At 43.4% G+C, this 19754-nt stretch overlaps 1 protein-coding gene across 1 annotated transcript; it reads left to right on the top strand.

Moving 5' to 3' along the window:
• Positions 1-930: 930 nt before the first annotated feature.
• On the top strand, positions 931-2860 carry LIPT2 (lipoyl(octanoyl) transferase 2 (putative)). Its single transcript, XM_010848862.1, has 2 exons — positions 931-1382; positions 1910-2860. The coding sequence occupies exons 1-2, from the start codon at positions 935-937 to the stop codon at positions 2137-2139; spliced, it is 678 nt and encodes a 225-aa protein (XP_010847164.1). The 5' UTR covers positions 931-934; the 3' UTR covers positions 2140-2860.
• Positions 2861-19754: the final 16894 nt, after the last annotated feature.

Here is a 19754-nt window from a genome sequence, read left to right as displayed (position 1 = left end):
TATCAATTATCTCAGATATGCAGATGACACCACTCTTACGGCAGAAAGTGAAGAGGAACTCAAAAGCCTCTTGATGAAAGTGAAAGAGGAGAGTGAAAAGTTGGCTTAAAGCTCAACATTCAGAAAACTAAGATCAAGGCATCCAGTCCCATCACTTCATGGCAAATAGATGGGGAAACAATGGAAACAGTGACAGACTTTGTTTTTCGGGGCTCCAAAATCACTGCAGATGGTGACTGCAGCCATGAAATTAAAAGAAGCTTGCTCCTTGGAAGAAAAGCTATGACCAACCTAGACAGCATATTAAAAAGCAGAGACATTACTTTGCCAACAAAGGTCCATATAGTCTAAGCTATGGTTTTTCCAGTAGTCATGTATGGATGTGAGAGTTGGACTATAAAGAAAGCTGAGTGCTGAAAAATTGATGCTTTTGAACTGTGGTGTTGGAGAAGACTCTTGAGAGTCCCTTGGACTGCAAGGAGAGCCAACCAGTCCATCCTAAAGGAAATCGTCCTAAATATTCATTGGAAGGACTGATGTTGAAGCTGAAACTCCAATACTTTGGCCACCTGATGCGAAGAATTGAGTCATTGGAAAAGACCCTGATGCTGGGAAAGACTGAAGGCAGGAGGAGAAGGGGACAACAGAGGATGAGATGGTTGGATGGCATCACGGACTCGATGGACATGAGTTTGAGCCGTTTTCTGGAGTTGGTGATGGACAGAGAAGCCTGGCTTGCTGCTGCCCATGGGGTCGCAAAGGGTCGGACACGACTGAGCGACTGAATTGAACTGACCTTACAATTAGGTATCAAAACACTCTCTCAACAGCCAGTAACAAGCATCTAGGGGCGGAGGCTCCGAGTCCCCGCCCCTCCCGGCCCGCCCTAGGCCCAGAAAGGAGGCGGAGCCCCGCAGAGGCTGCGGCGGGCGAAATGTTGCAACCGGCGGTACGCCTGGTGTGGCTGAGTCAGGTTCCCTACGCCGAGCTGCTGGCGTTGCAGCAGCGGTGGCTGCTGCGGCTGCAGGCCGAGCCAGGGCCCGAGGCGGGTGCGCTTCTGCTTTGCGAGCCCGCAGGGCCCGTGTATACCACCGGGTTGCGCGGCGGCCTGACATCCGAGGAGACGGCGCGACTGCGGGCCTTGGGTGCCGAGGTGCGCCCCCTTGGCCGGGGCGGCCTAGCCACCTTCCACGGCCCGGGCCAGCTGCTGTGCCACCCGGTACTCGACTTACGACCCCTCGGCCTGCGCCTGCGCGCCCACGTGGCCGCGCTGGAGGCGTGCGCGGTGCGCCTGTGCGAGCTCCTGGGCCTACCCGGCGCCCGTGCGCGGCCCCCACCCTACACCGGAGTTTGGCTGGGCGAGCGCAAGATCTGCGCCATCGGTGAGCGCTTCGGGGCGGGGCCTGGAGGGGCCGGGCCAATGGTGGTGAGGGCAGAGCGGGCGGGTGTCACTGGCGCGGGCTTTGAATCATCTGCCCACTGCCTTTAAGAGTTTCTAAGTTTCTAAGGCTCTCCTTACTGATATCTTCAGAACCAGGTCACTTCGGAGGTCACGTAGTTCAACACACTCATTTTTAGAAATGGAGAGACAATGAGAAGTGAGTTGCCAGGTTACTTCACAATATCTGGACTATAAGGGTGAAAATTTTTTTTTATACTTTTTTTTAAAACAGTGGAATCTTTGTAAGGACATTTCTGTAATGTTCATAGTAAGTGCAGCCACTGTGGAGCCACAGGCGTCTCCTCTCATTTTGTCCCGCTCCCCTGATCTGTGTACAACCTCTTGGGTGCTCTAGAAACAGAGTTGGAAAATCAGTGGTCTAGTCCAGTTTCTTCATCTCACTGAGGGCCATCATGAAGCCTGGGGAGGGAGGGTGTCGATTCTAAGAGCCGTTGGTTTGCCTTGCAGGTGTCCGCTGTGGAAGGCACGTTACGTCCCACGGCCTGGCGCTGAACTGTTCTACGGACCTCACGTGGTTTGAGCACATTGTGCCCTGTGGGCTGGTTGGGACAGGCGTCACTTCCCTGAGTGAGGAGCTCCAGAGACATGTCACTGTGGATGAAGTAATACCACGTTTCCTTGAGGCCTTTAAAGAGACCTACAAGTGCACGTTGACCTCAGAGGACAGCCCCAGCTGAAGGGCGTTTATATTATCTCACCCTGGAGGTCTTGCCTTGGAAAGCACCGCACCAGACTTGGAGTCACTGAAACCCAGATTCTAGAACTGGCCCTATCATTCACAAATCATGAGACTGTGGGCAGATCATGAGCTCTGGGCCCTTGGTTCCATGTGTATACGGTTTATTTATATCTTCCCAACCTACCTCAGATATAGATATGAAAACATTGTGAAAAGCATAAATATAAGGCATTAGTACTTCTGTCGACACCCATTTCTCAGCTAAGAAAAATTCAGGTATCGTAGAGTGTCATTTCTCAAATATTTCCTTGGTACTGTATTAAATTGGGAAGTCTGGGCTCCAGTTCCTTTGATTGTTGTAAGAATCATTTTTCAGCATCATCCAGGTGAAGGTGATGTGATGTGGATTTTTTTTTTCATTCTTAGACCTGGGAGCTTTCTGCAATAACAGAGAAAAGGAAAGGCTTCTTTAAAGAGTAATATGGGATTCTGTCTTCCTGGGTTGGATTCCTCAAGCCTGATGGCTTTTTTAGTTAAGTAACCTGAGTTAGGCCAAAGGCTAGGGGAAAGAGAATAATAATTTCTGACCCTGTACAAATGCCAAAAATAGAAGGTTGTTTTTTTTTTTAATATGAGATCTCTGTAAAGGTTGTATGTTAATTATAACAAGCCATCCCAAAGCTTAATGACTTAAAAGAATAAACATTTATTATCTCATATACTGTGGTTTGGAAATTTGGGAGAAGCTTAGCTGAGTGGTTCTGGGTTAAGGTCTCTTCTGAGACGCAATCAAGATGTCAGCTGTCGGGGGACTTCTCTGGTTCTCCAGTGGTTAAGACTCTGTGCTGCCAATGCAGGGGCCACAGGTTCTACCCCTGGCTGGGGACCTAAGATCCCACATGCTGCACTGCGCAGCCAAAAAATTAATTAAAAAAAAAAAAGATGTTAGCCGGGGCAGCTCTCATCTGAAGGCTTGACTAAGGCTATGGAATCAGCTTCCAGGATGAGTGACTCACATGCTTGGTTGGTACTGGTTATTAACAGGAGGCCTTAATTCCTCTTCACTCTATGTTGTTCAGTCGCTCAGTAGTATCTGACTCTTTTCGACCCCCCATGGACTGCAGCACACCAGGCTTCCCTGTCCATCACCAACTACCAGAGCTTGCTCAAACTCACGTCCATCGAGTCGATGATGCCATCCAACCATCTTGTCCTCTATTGTCCCCTTCTCCTGCCCTCAGTCTTTCCCAGGATCAGGATATTTTCCAAGGAGTCAGCTCTTTGCATCACATGGCCAAAGTATTGGAGCTTTAGTTTCAGCATCAGTCCTTCCAATAAATATTTAGGATTGATTTCCTTTAGGATTGATTGGTTTCATCTCTTTGCAGTCCAAGGGACTTTCAAGATTCTCCTCTAATACCACAGTTCAAAAACATCAATTCTTTGACACTCAGCTTTCTTCATGGTCCAGCTCTCACATCCATACATGCTACTGGGAAAACCATAGCTTTGACCAGACAGACCTTTGTTGGCAATGTCTCTGCTTTTTTAATAAGCTGTCTAGGTTGGTCATAGCTTTTCTTCCAAGGAGCAAGCGTCTTTTAATTTCATGGCTGCAGTCCATCTGCAGTGATTTTGGAGCCCCCCAAAATAAAGTCTGTCACTGTTTCCTTTGTTTCTCCATCTGTTTGCCTTGAAGTGATGAAACCGGATGCCATAATCTTCATTTTTTGAATGTTGAGCTTTAAGACTCTTTAGTTCCTTTTCACTTTCTGCCATAAGGGGGGGTGTCATATGCATATCTGAGGTTTTTTATATTTCTCCTGGCTATCTTGATTTCATTTTGTGCTTCATCCAGCCTGACATTTCGCATAATGTCCTCTGCCATAGAAGTTAAATAAGCAAGGTGACTATATACAGCTTTGTTGTACTCCTTTCCGAATTTGGAACATGGAACCAGTTTGTTGTTCCATGTCTGGTTCTGTTGCTTCTTGACCTACATACAGGTTTCTTAGGAGGCAGGTAAGGTGGTCTGGTATTCCCATCTCTTTAAGAATTTTCCACAGTTTGTGGTGATCCACACAGTCAAAGGCTTTAGCATAGTCGATGAAGCAGATGTAGATGTTTTTCTGGAACTCTCTTGCTTTTTCTGTGATCCAACGAATGTTGGCAATTTGAAATCTAGTTCCTCTGCCTTTTCTAAATCCAGCTTGAATATCTGGAAGTTCATGGTTCACATACTGTTAAAGCCTGGCTTGGAGAATTTTGAGCATTACTTTGCTAGTGTGTGAGATGAATGCAATTGTGCAATAGTTTGAATATTCTTTGGCATTCGCTTTCTTTGGGATTAGAATGAAAACTGACTTTTTCCAGTCCTATGGCCACTGCTGAGTTTTCCAAATTTGCTGGCATATTGAGTGAAGCACTTTCACAGCATCATCTTTTAGGATTTGAAACAGCCCAGCTGGAATTCCATCACCTCCACTATCTTTGTTCATAGTGATGCTTCCTAAGGCCCACTTGACTTTGCAGTCCAAGATGTCTGGCTGTAGGTGAGTGATCACACCATCGTCTTTAACTGGGTCATTAAGATCTCTTTTGTATAGTTTTTCTGCGTATTTTTGCCACCTCTTCTTAATAGCTTCTGCTTCTGTTAGGTCCATAGCATTTCTATCCTTTATTATGCACATCTTTGCATGAAATGTTCCCTTGGTATCTAATTTTATTGAAGAGATCTCTAGTCTTTCCCATTCTATTGTTTTCCTATATTTCTTCGCATTGGTCACTGAGGAAGGCTTTCTTATCTCTCCTTGATAATCTTCGAAACTCTGCATTTAGATGGGTATATCTTTCCTTTTCTCCTTTGCCTTTCTCTTCTTTTCTCAGCTATTTCTAAGCCCTCCTCAGACAACCACTTTGCCTTTCGCATTTCTTTTTCACGGGGATGGTTTCACTTTATAGGACTGCTTGAATATTCTCATTGCCTGGCAACTGGCTTTCCCCAGAGCGAGTGATGCCAGAAAGAGACAAGGTAGAAGCCACAGTGTCTTTTTTGACCCAGCATTGGAAGTCACACAGTCATTCCTGCAGTCTCCTAATATGTGAGCCCTATTTATTCAGTATGGCAGGGACTACACAAGGGTGATAGGAGGTGTAGATCATTAAGGGCCATCTTGGAGACTGGCTACCACAGGCAGTTAGGGTAGAAGGAGCCTTGAATAAGAAGTCAGGCAACCTCAGTTCCAGTCCTGGCTGTGTAAAACAGTAACCAACAACATTCAAGATGGCAGCTGCTTCCTGCGGACTGCAGGGAACAGAGCTCCCTGCTGTTGATTGACGTGTACTGGAGGTAAGCCACCAAGTGTTCATTTGTGCCACAACTAGTGAAGCCCTCACGCTTTAGAGCCCATACTCCACAACAAGAGGAGCCACCACCATGAGAATCCTGCTCGCTGCAACTAGAGAAAGCTCTCGCACAGAAGTGAAGACCCAGAGCGATCATAAATAAATGAATAAATAGTTAAGATCGGAAATTAAAAATTCAAGAGTGGAGCTGCAGCTGGCTCCTGAACAAAACCAGAACTTGTAGTCCTTAGGAACCCACATGATCTCTTCTGTTCTCTGCTGTGCTTCCTGGTGTGTTTGCTTCATTCTGTCTTACTCCAGTTCAGCTTTCTCTGTTTCCCAGACCATGTGGTAGAAGATGGCTTCTGCTGCTGTTACCCATGTATGTTGGAGTAAAGTCAAGGAAAATCCCCAGGTTTCTGGATGCTAGAGGTATTGCTGGAACAGAGAACACTGGATGATGACAAAGTTTGGAGAGGATGATAATGAGTTTAGTTTTTGATGAATCAAGGTTGAGATACTTGTGGAAGATGCATGTGGAGAGGCCCAGTTGGGTCTGTGGATCCAGAGCACAGCTGTCATGAGTGACAGTTTATGTCTGGAAGCCCAAAGAGAGTAGGGGAGGGCAGAGGGCTGATAAGTGTGAGGTGCAGGCCAAGGAGACCGAGAAGCAGTCTAGGCAGAAACGTAGCACGGGACCCAGAATGAGGCAATACGCCGATCTCATTCACTCTTCTGGCTGCATAGCAAAATAGGGAGGTTTATTTTACAGATGAAAAAACTGGCTTGGGAGGCTGAGTGACTTCTATGAGGTCATGCACTTAGGGGCAGAGTCAGTCCCTGGCTCCTAAGCTGGGTCTTTCCGCTCTTGCACAGCTGTTTCTGAAGGGTGAGCAGGGAGAGCCAAGGAGGTCGCTGGGCCTGTGGAATGGGGTCAGCCCACTGCTGCGGGTTCCCGACTCTCCTTCCTTCCTGGTCAGAGCCCACCTCCGGTTTCCCACCGGGGCCCTTCCTCAAGGAAGGAAGCGAGGCATACGAAGGAGGGTAGTTAACACCCTGGCTTTCCCACCTCCAAAAAGTCTCTCCTTGTTTATGCAGAGTCTTTTCCTCATAAATAAACAAACTTTCCAGAGTCTGGTAAATGAGTGCTAAGTGCGAGGACGTGACCAACTGTAGTGACTTTTCCAGCATCTTGTTCCTCAGCAAGGCTGGCAGGAAACCAAACGGGACCTGCTCTGGCAGGTGACCAGGTGCACCTGGCTTCCTGAAGAGAGCCTCTTTCTAAAACCTTTATGGAAATCAGATATTTGCAATCAAAATGTGATTTTTTTTCACTAAATTGTAATTTACATATTATCACACCATATTATACTAACTATACAGTTTTAAAAAACAATAAAAATTTCACTCCCACCTAAAAAGCATCCTCTCCATTTGTGTGTGTTTCCAGCACTTTATCATGAGCCGACATCTTTTATTATTCTAGCCCATTATTCTGTCTTATAATTCTATTATTATAAAGTATTACATGGAAAAAATTTTGTATACTCTTTTAAACCAAAAATAGTATTATAAACATTTTCCCACATTACCAGATAATCTTTATATTTTTAATGTCGTAATCTTATTTTTATTTCTTTTAAAACAAATCTTCTAAAAAATATATCGGTAATACATGCACATGGAATAAAGTTTAAAAGGTACAAGCAGGCTTTCCTGGTGGTTCAGTGGTTAAGGCTCCAAACTCTCAATGCAGGGGGCACGGATTTGATCCCTAGTCAGGGAACTGAGATTCCCACATGCTGCATGGGCAGCCAGATAAATAAAAGGTACAAAACTCTATTACTAAATTGTAAGTCTTACTCCTATCCCTTTTCCCTGTAAACCCAGGCCCTTTCCTAGGGGCTTAAATGAAGGTAAATGTCTCATTTATACTCTTCACATGTATTTTATACATTTCTAGGCATACATGCATTTTCATGTGGTAGCGTACTATACACACATCCCTGTACTTTGGAGATTGCATCAGGTCAGTATATAAAGAACATCCTCATTTCAAAAATGACTATGGAGTATTCTATTCAGTGGATTTATCATGACTTATTTATCTAATCCCCCATTAGCGATGTTTAGATTATCACTAATTCTTTCTTTTACAACTAAAGCTACAGTGAGAATCTAGGACTTCCTTGGGGTCCAGTGGCTAAGACTCCGAGCTCCCAGTGCAGGGGGCCTGGGTTTGATCCCTAGTTAAGGAACTAGCTCCCACGTGCCACAGAAAAGATCCCGCATGCCACAGTGAAGATCAGAGACGCCATGTGCCACAACTAAGACCTGGTGCAGCCAGATAAAAATAAGTGTGTGTGTGTGTATATCTGCATTTTGTAACGCATGTGGTGAGCACAGAGTTTGCGTGTCTAGAAGTGATTTTCTGAGTCAAAGGATATGTGCATTTTTATTACATATTGTCATACTGCCTTCCATAAAACTTGCTAATTTATATTCCCATCAGCAATGTACAATGCCTGTTGTATTTGAATTTTAACCGTTTTAGCATCTTAGAGTTTTTCATCATTGAAGTTTTTTATCATAAAATCTTTCTAATGTACAGCAGTGAATCCCATCATTCGGGTAAAACAATCAACTCATGACCAGTCTTAGCTTATCTAAACCTGGGCCCATTTCCTGCCTCCTCCCTGGATTATTGTGAAGCAAATCACAGATACCATATAAAATATAAAATATTTCAGTATGTATTCTCAAAAGATAAGGACTCAAAAAATAACCACAATATATTAACACATGTAAAAAATACATCTTCAATATCAACAAATATTCAATTAATACTCAGATCTCTCTCTCTCTTCACCCCTCCCTCTTTCTAATAGGTGATTTGTTCAAACCAGAATTGAAACAAAGTCTACACACTGACTTTGGTTCATAAGGCTCATAAATGTCTCTTAAGTCTCTTTTCACCTATAGGTTCCTCCTCCCTCTTTTGAAAATCTTTTCCTCCTGTATTTCCCGAAGATTCAAAAGTAGATCCTGATATTTGGTCTGATTCAGATATGATTTTTTTTCTTTTTTTAGCAAGCCTGCTTCATAGGTGATGGTGTGTTTTTACATCAAGTGGCACACAGGATCTGTTTTGGGTTTTTTTTTTTTCCCTCTTTCTTGTGATAGCTAGACCCTAGATCTATTATTTTAGTGAAAGTGAAAGTCACTCAGTTATGTCTGACATTTTGAGACCGCACGGACTATACAGTCCATGGAATTCTCCAGGCCAGAATACTGAAGTGGGTAGCCTTTCCCTCCTCCAGATCTTCCCAACCCCTGATTCTATCATTCCATCTTCATTTACCGGTAGGAATATGTCTATAGAACTGGCAGTTTCAAAAGAACTCAATATGACCTGTAGCATTAGTGTTATCAATATTAGCATTTTATTAGCTTATTGTTTTGTCCATTTTCATTAAAATGTGTACTTAAACACTGTATAAAAGAGTAGCTTTTACAGCTGCCTTGAAGTTTAAACTGAGTTTAAATTTGAATCATATTTAGATTATTAGCACTGAGTACTTCCTTTAAAAAAGGGGGTTCATACATCATTCAAGTTCAAGAGACACTAGCATAAGGCTACATTTACAGTGTTACATTTTTTCAATTTACCTAAACTGTGAGCTTTTTTAAGCCAGAGACTCTTTGTTTTGTTTTGTCTTTGTATCCTAGCATGTGAAAGGAAACAGTGGTTCAGTGACTTGTAATTATGAGGAATTCCCTGTAGACTCCCTTCAGTCCTTCTGTTGACAGACGTCAGTGTCCATTCTATAAAGTGGTCATCCCAGCCCCACTCACACAGCCCCAGAGGTAGAGCTTTCTTTATAGTTCCGATTGTTAGAAAGTTTCCTCATCCCAAACTGAAACCTGCCCCGAAGCGTCATAATTCTGCCCTCCTGAAAGTCCTCTTCTGAGAGCCCTTCCCTGGCCGCACCCTGCACCCCCATCTTTGGTTCCAAGTCTGAGCCTGTCCAGACTGTGAGCTCCTCAGGCAGGGACTATGGCTGTATCACCCATGGCCCCCTCCGGACCAGCCCAAGGCCTCACATGCAGATGCCCAGTAATGCCTGTTGAGTCAGCACATGAGCTCTATCCTAAGAGCAGTCTCATCTTCTCATTACACTTTCCTGATTTTTCTGCTCTTCATAAATTGTGGCCTCCAGACTCTACCCCACTGCCCTCATCTCAACAGGCTCCACTTGGCTAACATGCCCTTAACCTGTGTTGCTTGAAGATAACACGCCTGGTGTGGTCTGGTCAGTGCGTGGTGTGTTACTGGGGACACGGAGATATATCAGACTTGGTTCCTGTCTTCAAGCAGTGTCACTGGGGACTGCGGACTTGGAGACACATCACACTTGGCTCCTGTCTTCAAGGAGCTCACAGCTTTGTGGAGGAGACACACCAGTAAAGCATGTTCACAGCAACCAGTTATAAGGACCATGAGAGAAGTTTGCATGTGTACTGTGGAACACAGAAGAGAGTAATCTTAACAGGGAACAGGGGAAGAAAAGGCTCGAGTGACTCCTAGGTTGTAAGTAAGAGAACAATCTAGCTCTAACTCAATGAAAAACAGTATCTTAGATCTGGTAACTAAAGAGTCTGGGGATAGACATTAGCACAGATTCATCCCTGGAGTAGGAAATAGCCACCCACTCCAGTATCTTGCCTGGGAAATCCCATGGACGGAGGAGGGAGCCGGTCAGGCTTTCTTCACCCCTTTCTTCACTTTCTTCACCTTCTCTTTCACCCATTGCCCGAGGAGACTGAAAAGGAACGGGAGGATCCCACCCATCTGACTGTTGCCACCGCCTCTGCTTGCTCCTCCCACTTGCTCCCCAAATGCTCACACACTTCTTCACCTATCAAGGGCCTCACCTCCTTGCTCTTGAGCTTCCATCTGGGTTGGTGCATAAAGAGGCACCATAGGGTGGAAAGAGACAGAATGGAGGGAAAGGAGGGGGTTTCCTACATGACGTCACAGTCCCACCCTGGCTACCCTCCTTGGGTTCCAGTAAACCCACCCCACCCTGGCCCTCCAAACCTAGCAATGCTTTCCCTCCTCACTGTTGCTACCAGACCTCCTTCCATTCCCTGTCAAGTTCCTAAATCCGCCTTCATGCTTTCTTCAGAGTATCTAGTTGCAGAGTGCCATCTGACTCCTGCCAGAATGCTGACTTAAACACAGCCCTGATTTGCAGTCAGAGGCTGGACTGGGAGCATGCTATGCCCTGAGAGATGTTCGATGCCAGCAAGGAGTTCCTGTTATTCAGCTCAATTTCACCCCTCTAGCTCAACCCACATGGGCACAGGGCTATGCTAAGCATAACTTTACAGTCATTACTTAATCATCACAGCAAATAACAAACGCATAAAGTTGTATTGCTTGCTGACTGTGTTCTGAGAAGAAGAAATTGGCTCAGATGAAGATTCGCCCAAGTTCATACAGTTAGCTGGAGGCAGGTCCATGATTTGCACTTGAAGTCTGGGTTCCAAAAACTGTACAATAAACAGCACTCCTATTGTAGGGGAAAGAATCACTTTCTACTGGCTTTATTCACAGAATATAGTGTATACATGGAACAGCAGGCAGACCATCTTGTTACCACAAAATGGGATCCTGCCTGAACATGGAACATCAGTGAGAATAGCAGAGCCCAAAGATGCAAAAAGACAGATTCCTGAAAATATCATCGGAGCTCCTGGATCCAGCTATGCCTGAAGCTACATATGTCAGGATATTAAAATTTTGTGCCACGTGCTCAGTCATGTCTGACTCTTTGCAGTCCCATGGACTGCAGCCTGCCAGTCTCCTCTGTATGGGAATTTTCAGGCAAGAATGCTGGAGTGGGTTGCCATTTCCTCCACCAGTGGATCTTCCTGACCCAGGGATTAAATCAATGTCCCCTGCATCTCCTGCATTGGCAGGCAAATTCTTACCACTTACGAGCTGATAAATTCCCTTTCCTACTTAAGTCAATTTGCATTGGGTTTTCTGTCTGTTGTAGCTAAGATTCCTAATTGATACACCTACCTCCTCTATAAACTTTAGTCCTGACTGAACCCACATTCTTCTGCATTCACATAGCCCTTATTGTTTAAACCATTCAAAAGTCCACATTTATACAACCATGAGTGCACGTGCCCTTTTAATTTTTGAAAACATTTTTGCCCATGTTGCATGACTTGTAGATTCTTAGTTCCTTGACCAGGGATTGAACCTATGCCCTTGGCAATGAGAGCAAGGATTCCTAACCACTGGACTGCCAGGAAATTCCCAATAGTTATTCTTTATGAAACACTTGCTATGTGCCAGGTGCCAGGTGAAGCACTTTAAATATAATATCTTACCGTAATCCACACAACTATAAGATGCAGTTGTCTTTATACCCATTCTACAGATAGTTCCCTAAGACTCAGAGGGGTTAAGCTCTTACAGCTGATATTAATAATTGGCAGGGCTAGGATTCAAACCCAGCTCCACCAGACCCCAGAAGCTGTGTTCTTCACCACTGTTCTACCTTGCCGGCCAGGACCCGGCTTGTGTGAGGGTGAAGTGGAGAGAAGAGCACTGAGATGTTCGGTCTCCTGACACCGCACCTTGCTCCACCTCCTCCAGAGCTCTTTTTACTGCTTTTTGCTGCCTGCAGAGGCAGGGGAATGGTTAAGCTCAGAAGGAGAAGACAGGGACTTCCCTGGTGGTCTAGGGGCTAAGACTCCACGGTCCCAAGGCAGGGGGCCCAGGTTTGATCCCTGGTCAGGGACCTAGATCCAACACACTGCAACTAAAGATCCCGCTTGCTGAATCTAAGACCTGGTGCAGCTAAATACATATATATATAAAAGAAAAGAATGAGAAGACAAGTGTTCTGCAGGTTAAACTGACAGGCCAAAATGAGACAAGATCGCGGAAGCACAGACACAGGCTCCTGATGAGTAATGGAATAAAAGAACTTGATGTGACGGTTAAACTTCCTCTGTGATTCATGCTGTATTTTCCTTGGTAACCCAGGCTTCTGAGACTGTTGACGACGGATATCGTCCATGCTCATCCTCCCTCCCAAACGCTGTCCCCCACCTCCTAGATAGACACTGACTTATATCCTGGGTATTCCATGGTGAAAAAGACATACCTGGTCTGTGTTCTTATAGTGCTTACAGTCCAGCAGGAAAGGCAGACCCCAAATCAGTACACGAAAGTGAAAAAAGTGAAGTCGCTCAGTTGTGTTTGACTCTGCGACCCCGTGGACTGTAGTCCCCCAGGCTCCTCTGTCCATGGGATTCTCAGGCAAGAATACTAAAGTGGGTTGCCATTTCCTTCTCCAGGGGATCTTCCCGACCCAGGGATTGAACCTAGGTCTCCAGCACTGCAGGCAGATTATTTACTATCTAAGCCACCAGGGAAGTCAAATCAGTACATAGATAAAGAGAAAACTGGGTTGAGTCCTACGAAGAAAACAAACAGGGGACTGGATGGATGATGGTTCCATTGACCAAGAGATAGACGACTCAAGGAAGCCAGGGAAGAGGTCACAAGTTCCAGTCCCAAAACGTTATCCAAACAGAGACTTTACGTAGGTAGTTACATATAAGAGTCTAGCATTCAGAGGAGAGAGTTCTGGCCAAGAGGTTGAAAGAGCATCAGCTTCTCTCAGGTTCTATTCCTTCCTGGAAGCTTTCCCTGATAACATAATTCTGAGTGATCTTTCTCTTCATTACTTTTATTCATTCATTTATTCAAAAAGTTCTCAGTAAGGTCTACTCTGTGCAGACTCCATGTTAGCTTAGTGCCCTTAAGGAGCTTATATTCTAGGTGTGGAGTCAACAAATAAAGTAGGCAATTAAAAGTACTGTGTTCAAGGGAGGTGCAGGGGGCTATAGGAGAATGACCTTCTGCATCAGCCAGGTCCGGCAGGAAGCAGATGGCCTTCTCACGCCGGTAATTTGAGGAGGTCCTATTCAAATAGGTGGGCAGGGAGTAGGGAAACCACAAAGTGTTGTGAAGTACCCTGGATCTTGAAACATTTGGACATCACTACCACCCAAGGCCTGAAGGGGAGCAGGAAGGAGGTGGTAATAGAAATTCAGAGAAGAAAAGAGTACTGAGATAGGACTGACTGGCGGGAGCTGTGACCTTCACTTGAGGGATGCAGCAAGAACAACAGTAGCCATATATATCCCATCACTTCGTGGCAAATAGATAGGGAAAAAGTGGAAACAGTGATAGACTTTATTTTCTGAGGCCCCAAAGTTACTGCAGACAGTGACTGTAGCCATAAAATTAAAAGACGTTTGCTCCTTGAAAGAAAAACTGTGACAAACCTAGACAGCATGTTAAATTAAAGGAGACATAACTTTGCCGATAGAGGTCTGTATAGTCAAAGCTGTAGTTTTTCCAGTAGTCATGTATGGATGTGAGAGCTGGATGATAAAGAAGGCTGAGTACCAGTGAATTGATGCTTTCAAATTGTGGTGTTGGACAAGACTCTTGAGAGTCTCTTGAACTGTCAGGAGATCAAACCAGTCAATCCTAAAGGAAATCAACCCAGAATATTCATTGGAAGGACTGATGCTAAAGTTGAAGGTCCAGTATTTTGGCCACCTGATACAAAGAGCTGACTCACTGAAAAAGACCCTGACGCTGGGAAAGATTGAGGATGGCAGAGGAAGTGATGGTTGGATGACATCACCAAGTCTATAGACATGAGTTTTAGCAGATTCCAAGAGATGATGAAGGACAGGGGAGCCTGGTGTGCTGCAATCCATGGGATCGCAAAGCACTGGACATGACTTAGTGACTGAACAACAACATATATATAAATATATATGTGTCTGTGTGTATGTAAATATACATATGTGTATGTATGTATATATATATATATAAATTTTTTGTTTAAAAATTTTTTATTTTTGACCACATTCAGGATCTGTTACCCAACCAAGGATCAAACCTGTGCCCCCTGCAGTGAAAGAATGGAATCTTAACCACTGGACCATCAGGAAAATCCCTATTTTTTAAAGTTAAGTGTTGATAGATTAGCTGATGTTAGGTGTTATTGGAAAGCAAGGCAGGGAAGGGCTTTGGGGAAGTCAGGAAAAGGGAGGGATTAGAATTTGTAAATATGGTCAGGGAAGGCCTCACTAAGAAGGTGGCATTTAAACAAAGTCTTGAGGTGTATCTCGAGATGAGTCTTCAGTTGGCCCACTCCACTCCCTCACCCCCCCTGTTTCAAGGTCCTGGCCTTGTCCCCAGCCTCTCTGGATTAGAGAGTTCCCTGAAGGTCCTTCTCAGGTTTGTCCAGGAGTTCTGTTTCATTCTTCCTTTTCTCATCTAATAATAATGGAAGCTGCCACTTATTAAGCATGGGCATCATACTCTTGCCATGTTACACATCAGGTCATCTAAGCCTCATAGTAAGACTGAAAGTCACAGATGGGAGATAAGGCAGTCTAGCCTGCTTTCCATTGACTCTTTGGCCAGCTGCCTTCCCTGACAGGGTTCCTGCCTCATCCTCACTCCAAAGGAAGTGGAAGATAGACCTAAAGTTTTTGAAGAACTGAAAAAAGGAACAAAGCATTGGGCACAAGGACCAAAGGGTCCTTAGAAGGCAGTGTTTGTTAAAATGTGAGAACATCCTAACAATCAGAGCCTCAGATCCCTTGGAGGCAATGAGCTCCTAGTCACTAGAGGTGTGCAAGAGAAGCTGATCAATCTGTTGCCAAAAATTAAGTCTAGCCCAACCCCCAGCCACCAGTTTCTCACACCCCAAGGGCTGGGGGCATGTGCGTGACTCTCCTCTGCCCTGTGAAGGGTGTGTGCCTCCTGCAGCTAAGAGCCTTGGAGCCACTGCCCTCGTTTTCTCTTGTTGTCTTGAATGTAGTCCAAGGGAGGTACCCTGCAACCAGCATGCTGAGTGCCAGGAAAGACCAGGAAATAGAATTGGAGGCACCATGTGCTATATATGAAGGAGATGAAAAGTTTCCAGGAATTAAGTCCAGTTTCACTTCAGTATAGGATAGTAGAAAATGATGATCCCAAAGCCTTTTTCATAGAAGTTTCCGGGACAAAACAAATCCTCAAACACCTCCAATCATGTCTATGAATGCATCTTTTAACATCATATCATCAGGTATAAAGCAGAACTTGCATCAGCCAAGTTACAGGAAGCAGTGAAAGTTAATCTCAGGACCGCCATGTTGCTAGAATACACCAAGGATAATAAAGAGCGGTTTATGGAGAATCACCATCCCCATTAATTCTACCACATCCAAAAGCAATAACATAGCCCATCAAGTGAGAAAAAAAAGATAAAGAAAACAACTTTCAAAAGCCCAGAGGGAACTACATCCAATCTCTTGGGATAAACTATAATGGAAAAGGATATAAAAAAGAATGTACATATGTGCATAACTGAGTCACTTTGCTATACAGCTGAAATTAGCACAACATTGTAAATCAAGTATATCTCAATTAAAAAAAAAATAGTGAATAAAAACCAGAAGACCAGAAACATAAGTTAACAAATAAATTTCTGTTAACCATAAAGGAGAACTTCCTCAAAGATGGAATTGGATTGATACAGAAAGAAAAGTTATGACCAACCTAGACAGCATATTAAAAAGCAGAGGCATTACTTTGTCAACAAATGTCCGTCTAGTCAAAGCTATGGTTTTCCCAGTAGTCATGTATGGATGTGAGAGTTGGACTATAAAGAAAGCTGAGCGCTGAAAAATTGATGTTTTTGAACTGTGGTGCTGGAAAAGACCCTTGAGAGACCCTTGGACAGCAAAGGAGATCCAACCAGTCCATCCTAAGGGAAATCAGTCCTGAATATTCATTGGAAGGACTGATGTTGAAGCTGAAACTCCAATACTTTGGCCACCTGAGGGGAAGAACTGACTCTTTGGAAAAGACCCTGATGCTGGGAAAGATTGAAGGTGGGAGGAGAAGGGGACGATAGAGGATGAGATGGTTGGATGGCATCACTGACTTAATGGACATGAGTTTGAGTAAACTCTGGGAGCTTGTGATGGACAGGGAGGCCAGGCGTGCTGCAGTTCATGGGGTCGCAAAGAGTTGAACACGACTGAGCAACTGAACTGACCTGAACTGAGTCAAACAAAACTGGCTCTACAGATGATGATTGGCACTTGGAACTTGAGACATGGGAAGAGTATCCTTTAAAAAATAAACTGCGTTCAAAATCTTTTATTATTCTTTTCTAGGACTGAAGTGGCTTTTTATAAAACAGATTTTGTTGGTCTATTTCTTACATTAAAAATATTTTAAGCTGAAAGTCATGAGGATATCTGGTTGTATTAAATTATTTTCACAAACTTGCCTTAATGAAGGGTAAAAATGTTACTGATTCATATACTTTATGAAGCCATTTGAGCTTTTTAAATGACAAATATAGGGGATAATAATCAGTGTTAACTTATGCGATCTTAGTCTAGTGGATGTAATTTTTTCTAGAGAAATATAAAGCTGTTTTCAAACTCTCATCCCAGTGGAACAGAATAATGAGTGAACAATTAGCCCACAGCATTATGCATATTCATAGGCTCCTCATCTTAATAAAGTCTTCATCACTTCTTTCTCTTAATTACTGAAGCATAAATTGCTTCAGAGAAACTTAAATACTAGTATTTGTACTTTATACATAATATTCTTTGTAGTTCCTTTTTCTTTTCAAGGGCGAACTGCTTCTTTATAATAAATGAGCATCTGTTTATATTATACTTTTCTCTTGGTTTGGGTCACAGTGTTCAGTTATGAGAGCTTTCAATGGAATGTTGAACAGGAGAATATAAAAACAAATCTGCCAAATGCATCAGAAAGTATTTGAATAGAAGTGCTGGCTCCTATTTAAAATATTTCTCTTTGCCGCAGATAGATGGGAGTAAAAGATGCCTTAATATCTAATTTTTGTATTATCAGAGACCATGGTTTTAAGAAATTCCTATTTATCTGTTGTATATTTTTAGTTGTTTGGTAACTGAGGTCTTCTAAATTTTTTAACACAAAACCACATTTCCAGTCTTGCTTCTTTTCAAGTATCCAAATGTATTTCTCAGGGACTTCTCTGGTGGTCCAGTGGTTAAGAATCCACCTGCCAATGCAGGGGAAGTGGGTCTGATCCCTGGTCTGGGAAGATTCCCACATACCTCAGAGCAACAAAGCCCATTCACATATCTACAGGGCCCACACAAGGCAACTACTGAAGCCCACGTGCCTAGAGCCCATGCTCTGCAACAAGAGTTCAGTACAGTTCAGTTCAGTTTAGTTGCTCAGTCGTGTCCGACTCTTTGCGACCTCATGAACCACAGCACGCCAGGCCTCCCTGTCCATCACCAACTCCCGGAGTCCACCCAAACCCATGTCCATTGAGTCGGTAATGCCATCCAACCATCTCATCCTCTGTTGTCCCCTTCTCCTCCTGCCCTCAATCTTTCCCAGCATCAGGGTCTTTTCAAATGAGTCAAGTCTTCGCATCAGGTGGCTAAAATATTGGAGTTTCAGCTTCAGTATCAGTCCTTCCAATGTAGCCACCACAATGAGAAGCCCTCACGCCACAACTAGAGAAAGGCTGTGCACATCAACAAGACCCAGTTCAGCCAAAATAAATACATTAAAAGTTTTAAAGAAGCGAAAGAAAAAAACAAATGTATTTCTTAGTACCTTTGTAATAGTAGATACAGAAGTCTCTCAAATGCTGAACTGTAGTATATACTTACTTTAAAAAAAAAAATCATTCATAGGGGAAACTATTGGTGTAGTTTTACCAGGAAGTTTTTAATATGTATGTGTGATTCACAGGGATTCTGTATGTGCTCCCCAGCTAAAAAAAACACGCAGGACTACTGTGGTGGCATCTGGGAGAGTTGCTGGTTGGTTCATCAAGTCACAGCTGTGCAGCTTGGGTCTGAGTTTTTAAAGAATAGTTAACTTATTAAGAAGTTTTCTTAGCAAAAGAGCAGTTGAGCTGTGTCCATGAATTTTACTGGGCTAATGTTGGCGTCAGTTAAATCGTTTGAATTATGAAGTATAATTACAATAAAGAAGTTCAGCCTCATGTTTGAAAACTGAGTCACATTTCTTGAATTAGTATGATAGAAACATTAAAATTCAGGACCATTGGGATATTTTGATTTGTTTGCTGTTTTTTTTTTTTCTTTTTAAAGAAATTGAAACTAATACATTTGCTAGTGGAAGAAAATGGTTTGTTTGGCTTTGAAGATTCTGAAACTGTTCAGGCTTATCATGGGTCATAGATTACAAAGAATAATGCTAGTGAAATGCAAATCTACTATTTTTACTCATTTTTTTACATGAAATGTACAAATTTCAGCAGGGTGGTGAAGGTGGCAGTGGTGCCTCTTTACTACCTTATGTAAAACAGTTGAGCATTCTTATCAATAGTGCCATCATCTATTTAACACTCCCAGTACATTTTCTAAGTTTGTTTACTTAAAATTGTATGAAGTGACATAATTAACAAGCAATAAAAATCTCTACTACATACGTACATATACACACAACACAACTTAACACATACACAAAGATACAAAGAAATGTAGGGAATTCTTCAGTTCAGTTCAGTCATTCAGTCATGTCCGACTCTTTACAACCCCATCGACTGCAGCACGCCAGGCTTCCCTGTCCATCACCAACTCCCAGAGCTTGCTCAAACTCATGTCCATTGATTCAGTGATGCCATCCAACCATCTCATCCTCTGTCATCCCCTCCTCCTCCTCCTGCCTTCAATCTTTCCCAGTGTCAGGGTCTTTTCCAATCAGGGGGCCAAAGTATTAGAGTTTCAGCTTCAGCATCAGTCCTGCCAATGAATATTTTTGGGGAATTCTTGGATAAGAGATTTGACTAGATAACTCTGAGAGTCCTTTCAACTTAGGTTCTATTACTAAATGATTCTAGAACTCTAACATGGTATGATTCTAAGGCTGTGATTCCAAAATTTTATTAGGACAAGAAACAGTCCCTATTTTCAAAGAACTCACAACCTAGCAGATGAGGTAGACAAATAGTTACTTTTGATAACTGTAATAAATAGTTCTATAGATTAGATGCAAGGCCTTGGCAGGATGTGGGAAGGAAGGCTTACTGAGGCAGGGCTTGTTTCCTCAAGGCTGGTCTCAAGAACCACTTGCATCACAATCTTTCCGGAAGCTTTCTTTAAAAAAAAACAAAA

This window comes from Bison bison, unplaced genomic scaffold (genome assembly GCF_000754665.1).
Source record: "Bison bison bison isolate TAMUID 2011002044 unplaced genomic scaffold, Bison_UMD1.0 scf7180017864276, whole genome shotgun sequence".
Taxonomy (NCBI): domain Eukaryota; kingdom Metazoa; phylum Chordata; class Mammalia; order Artiodactyla; family Bovidae; genus Bison; species Bison bison.
Note: the sequence above shows the minus strand (reverse complement) of the source record. Positions and strands in the feature narration are given on the sequence as shown.

What these genes read in the sequence shown, in the direction of transcription:
- LIPT2 (XM_010848862.1), top strand. Translation starts at nt 935, where the DNA reads ATGTTGCAACCGGCGGTACGCCTGGTGTGGCTGAGTCAGGTTCCCTAC. An exon ending in GCGCAAGATCTGCGCCATCG is followed by an intron (nt 1,383 to 1,909) that starts GTGAGCGCTTCG and finishes TTTGCCTTGCAG; the next exon opens with GTGTCCGCTGTGGAAGGCAC.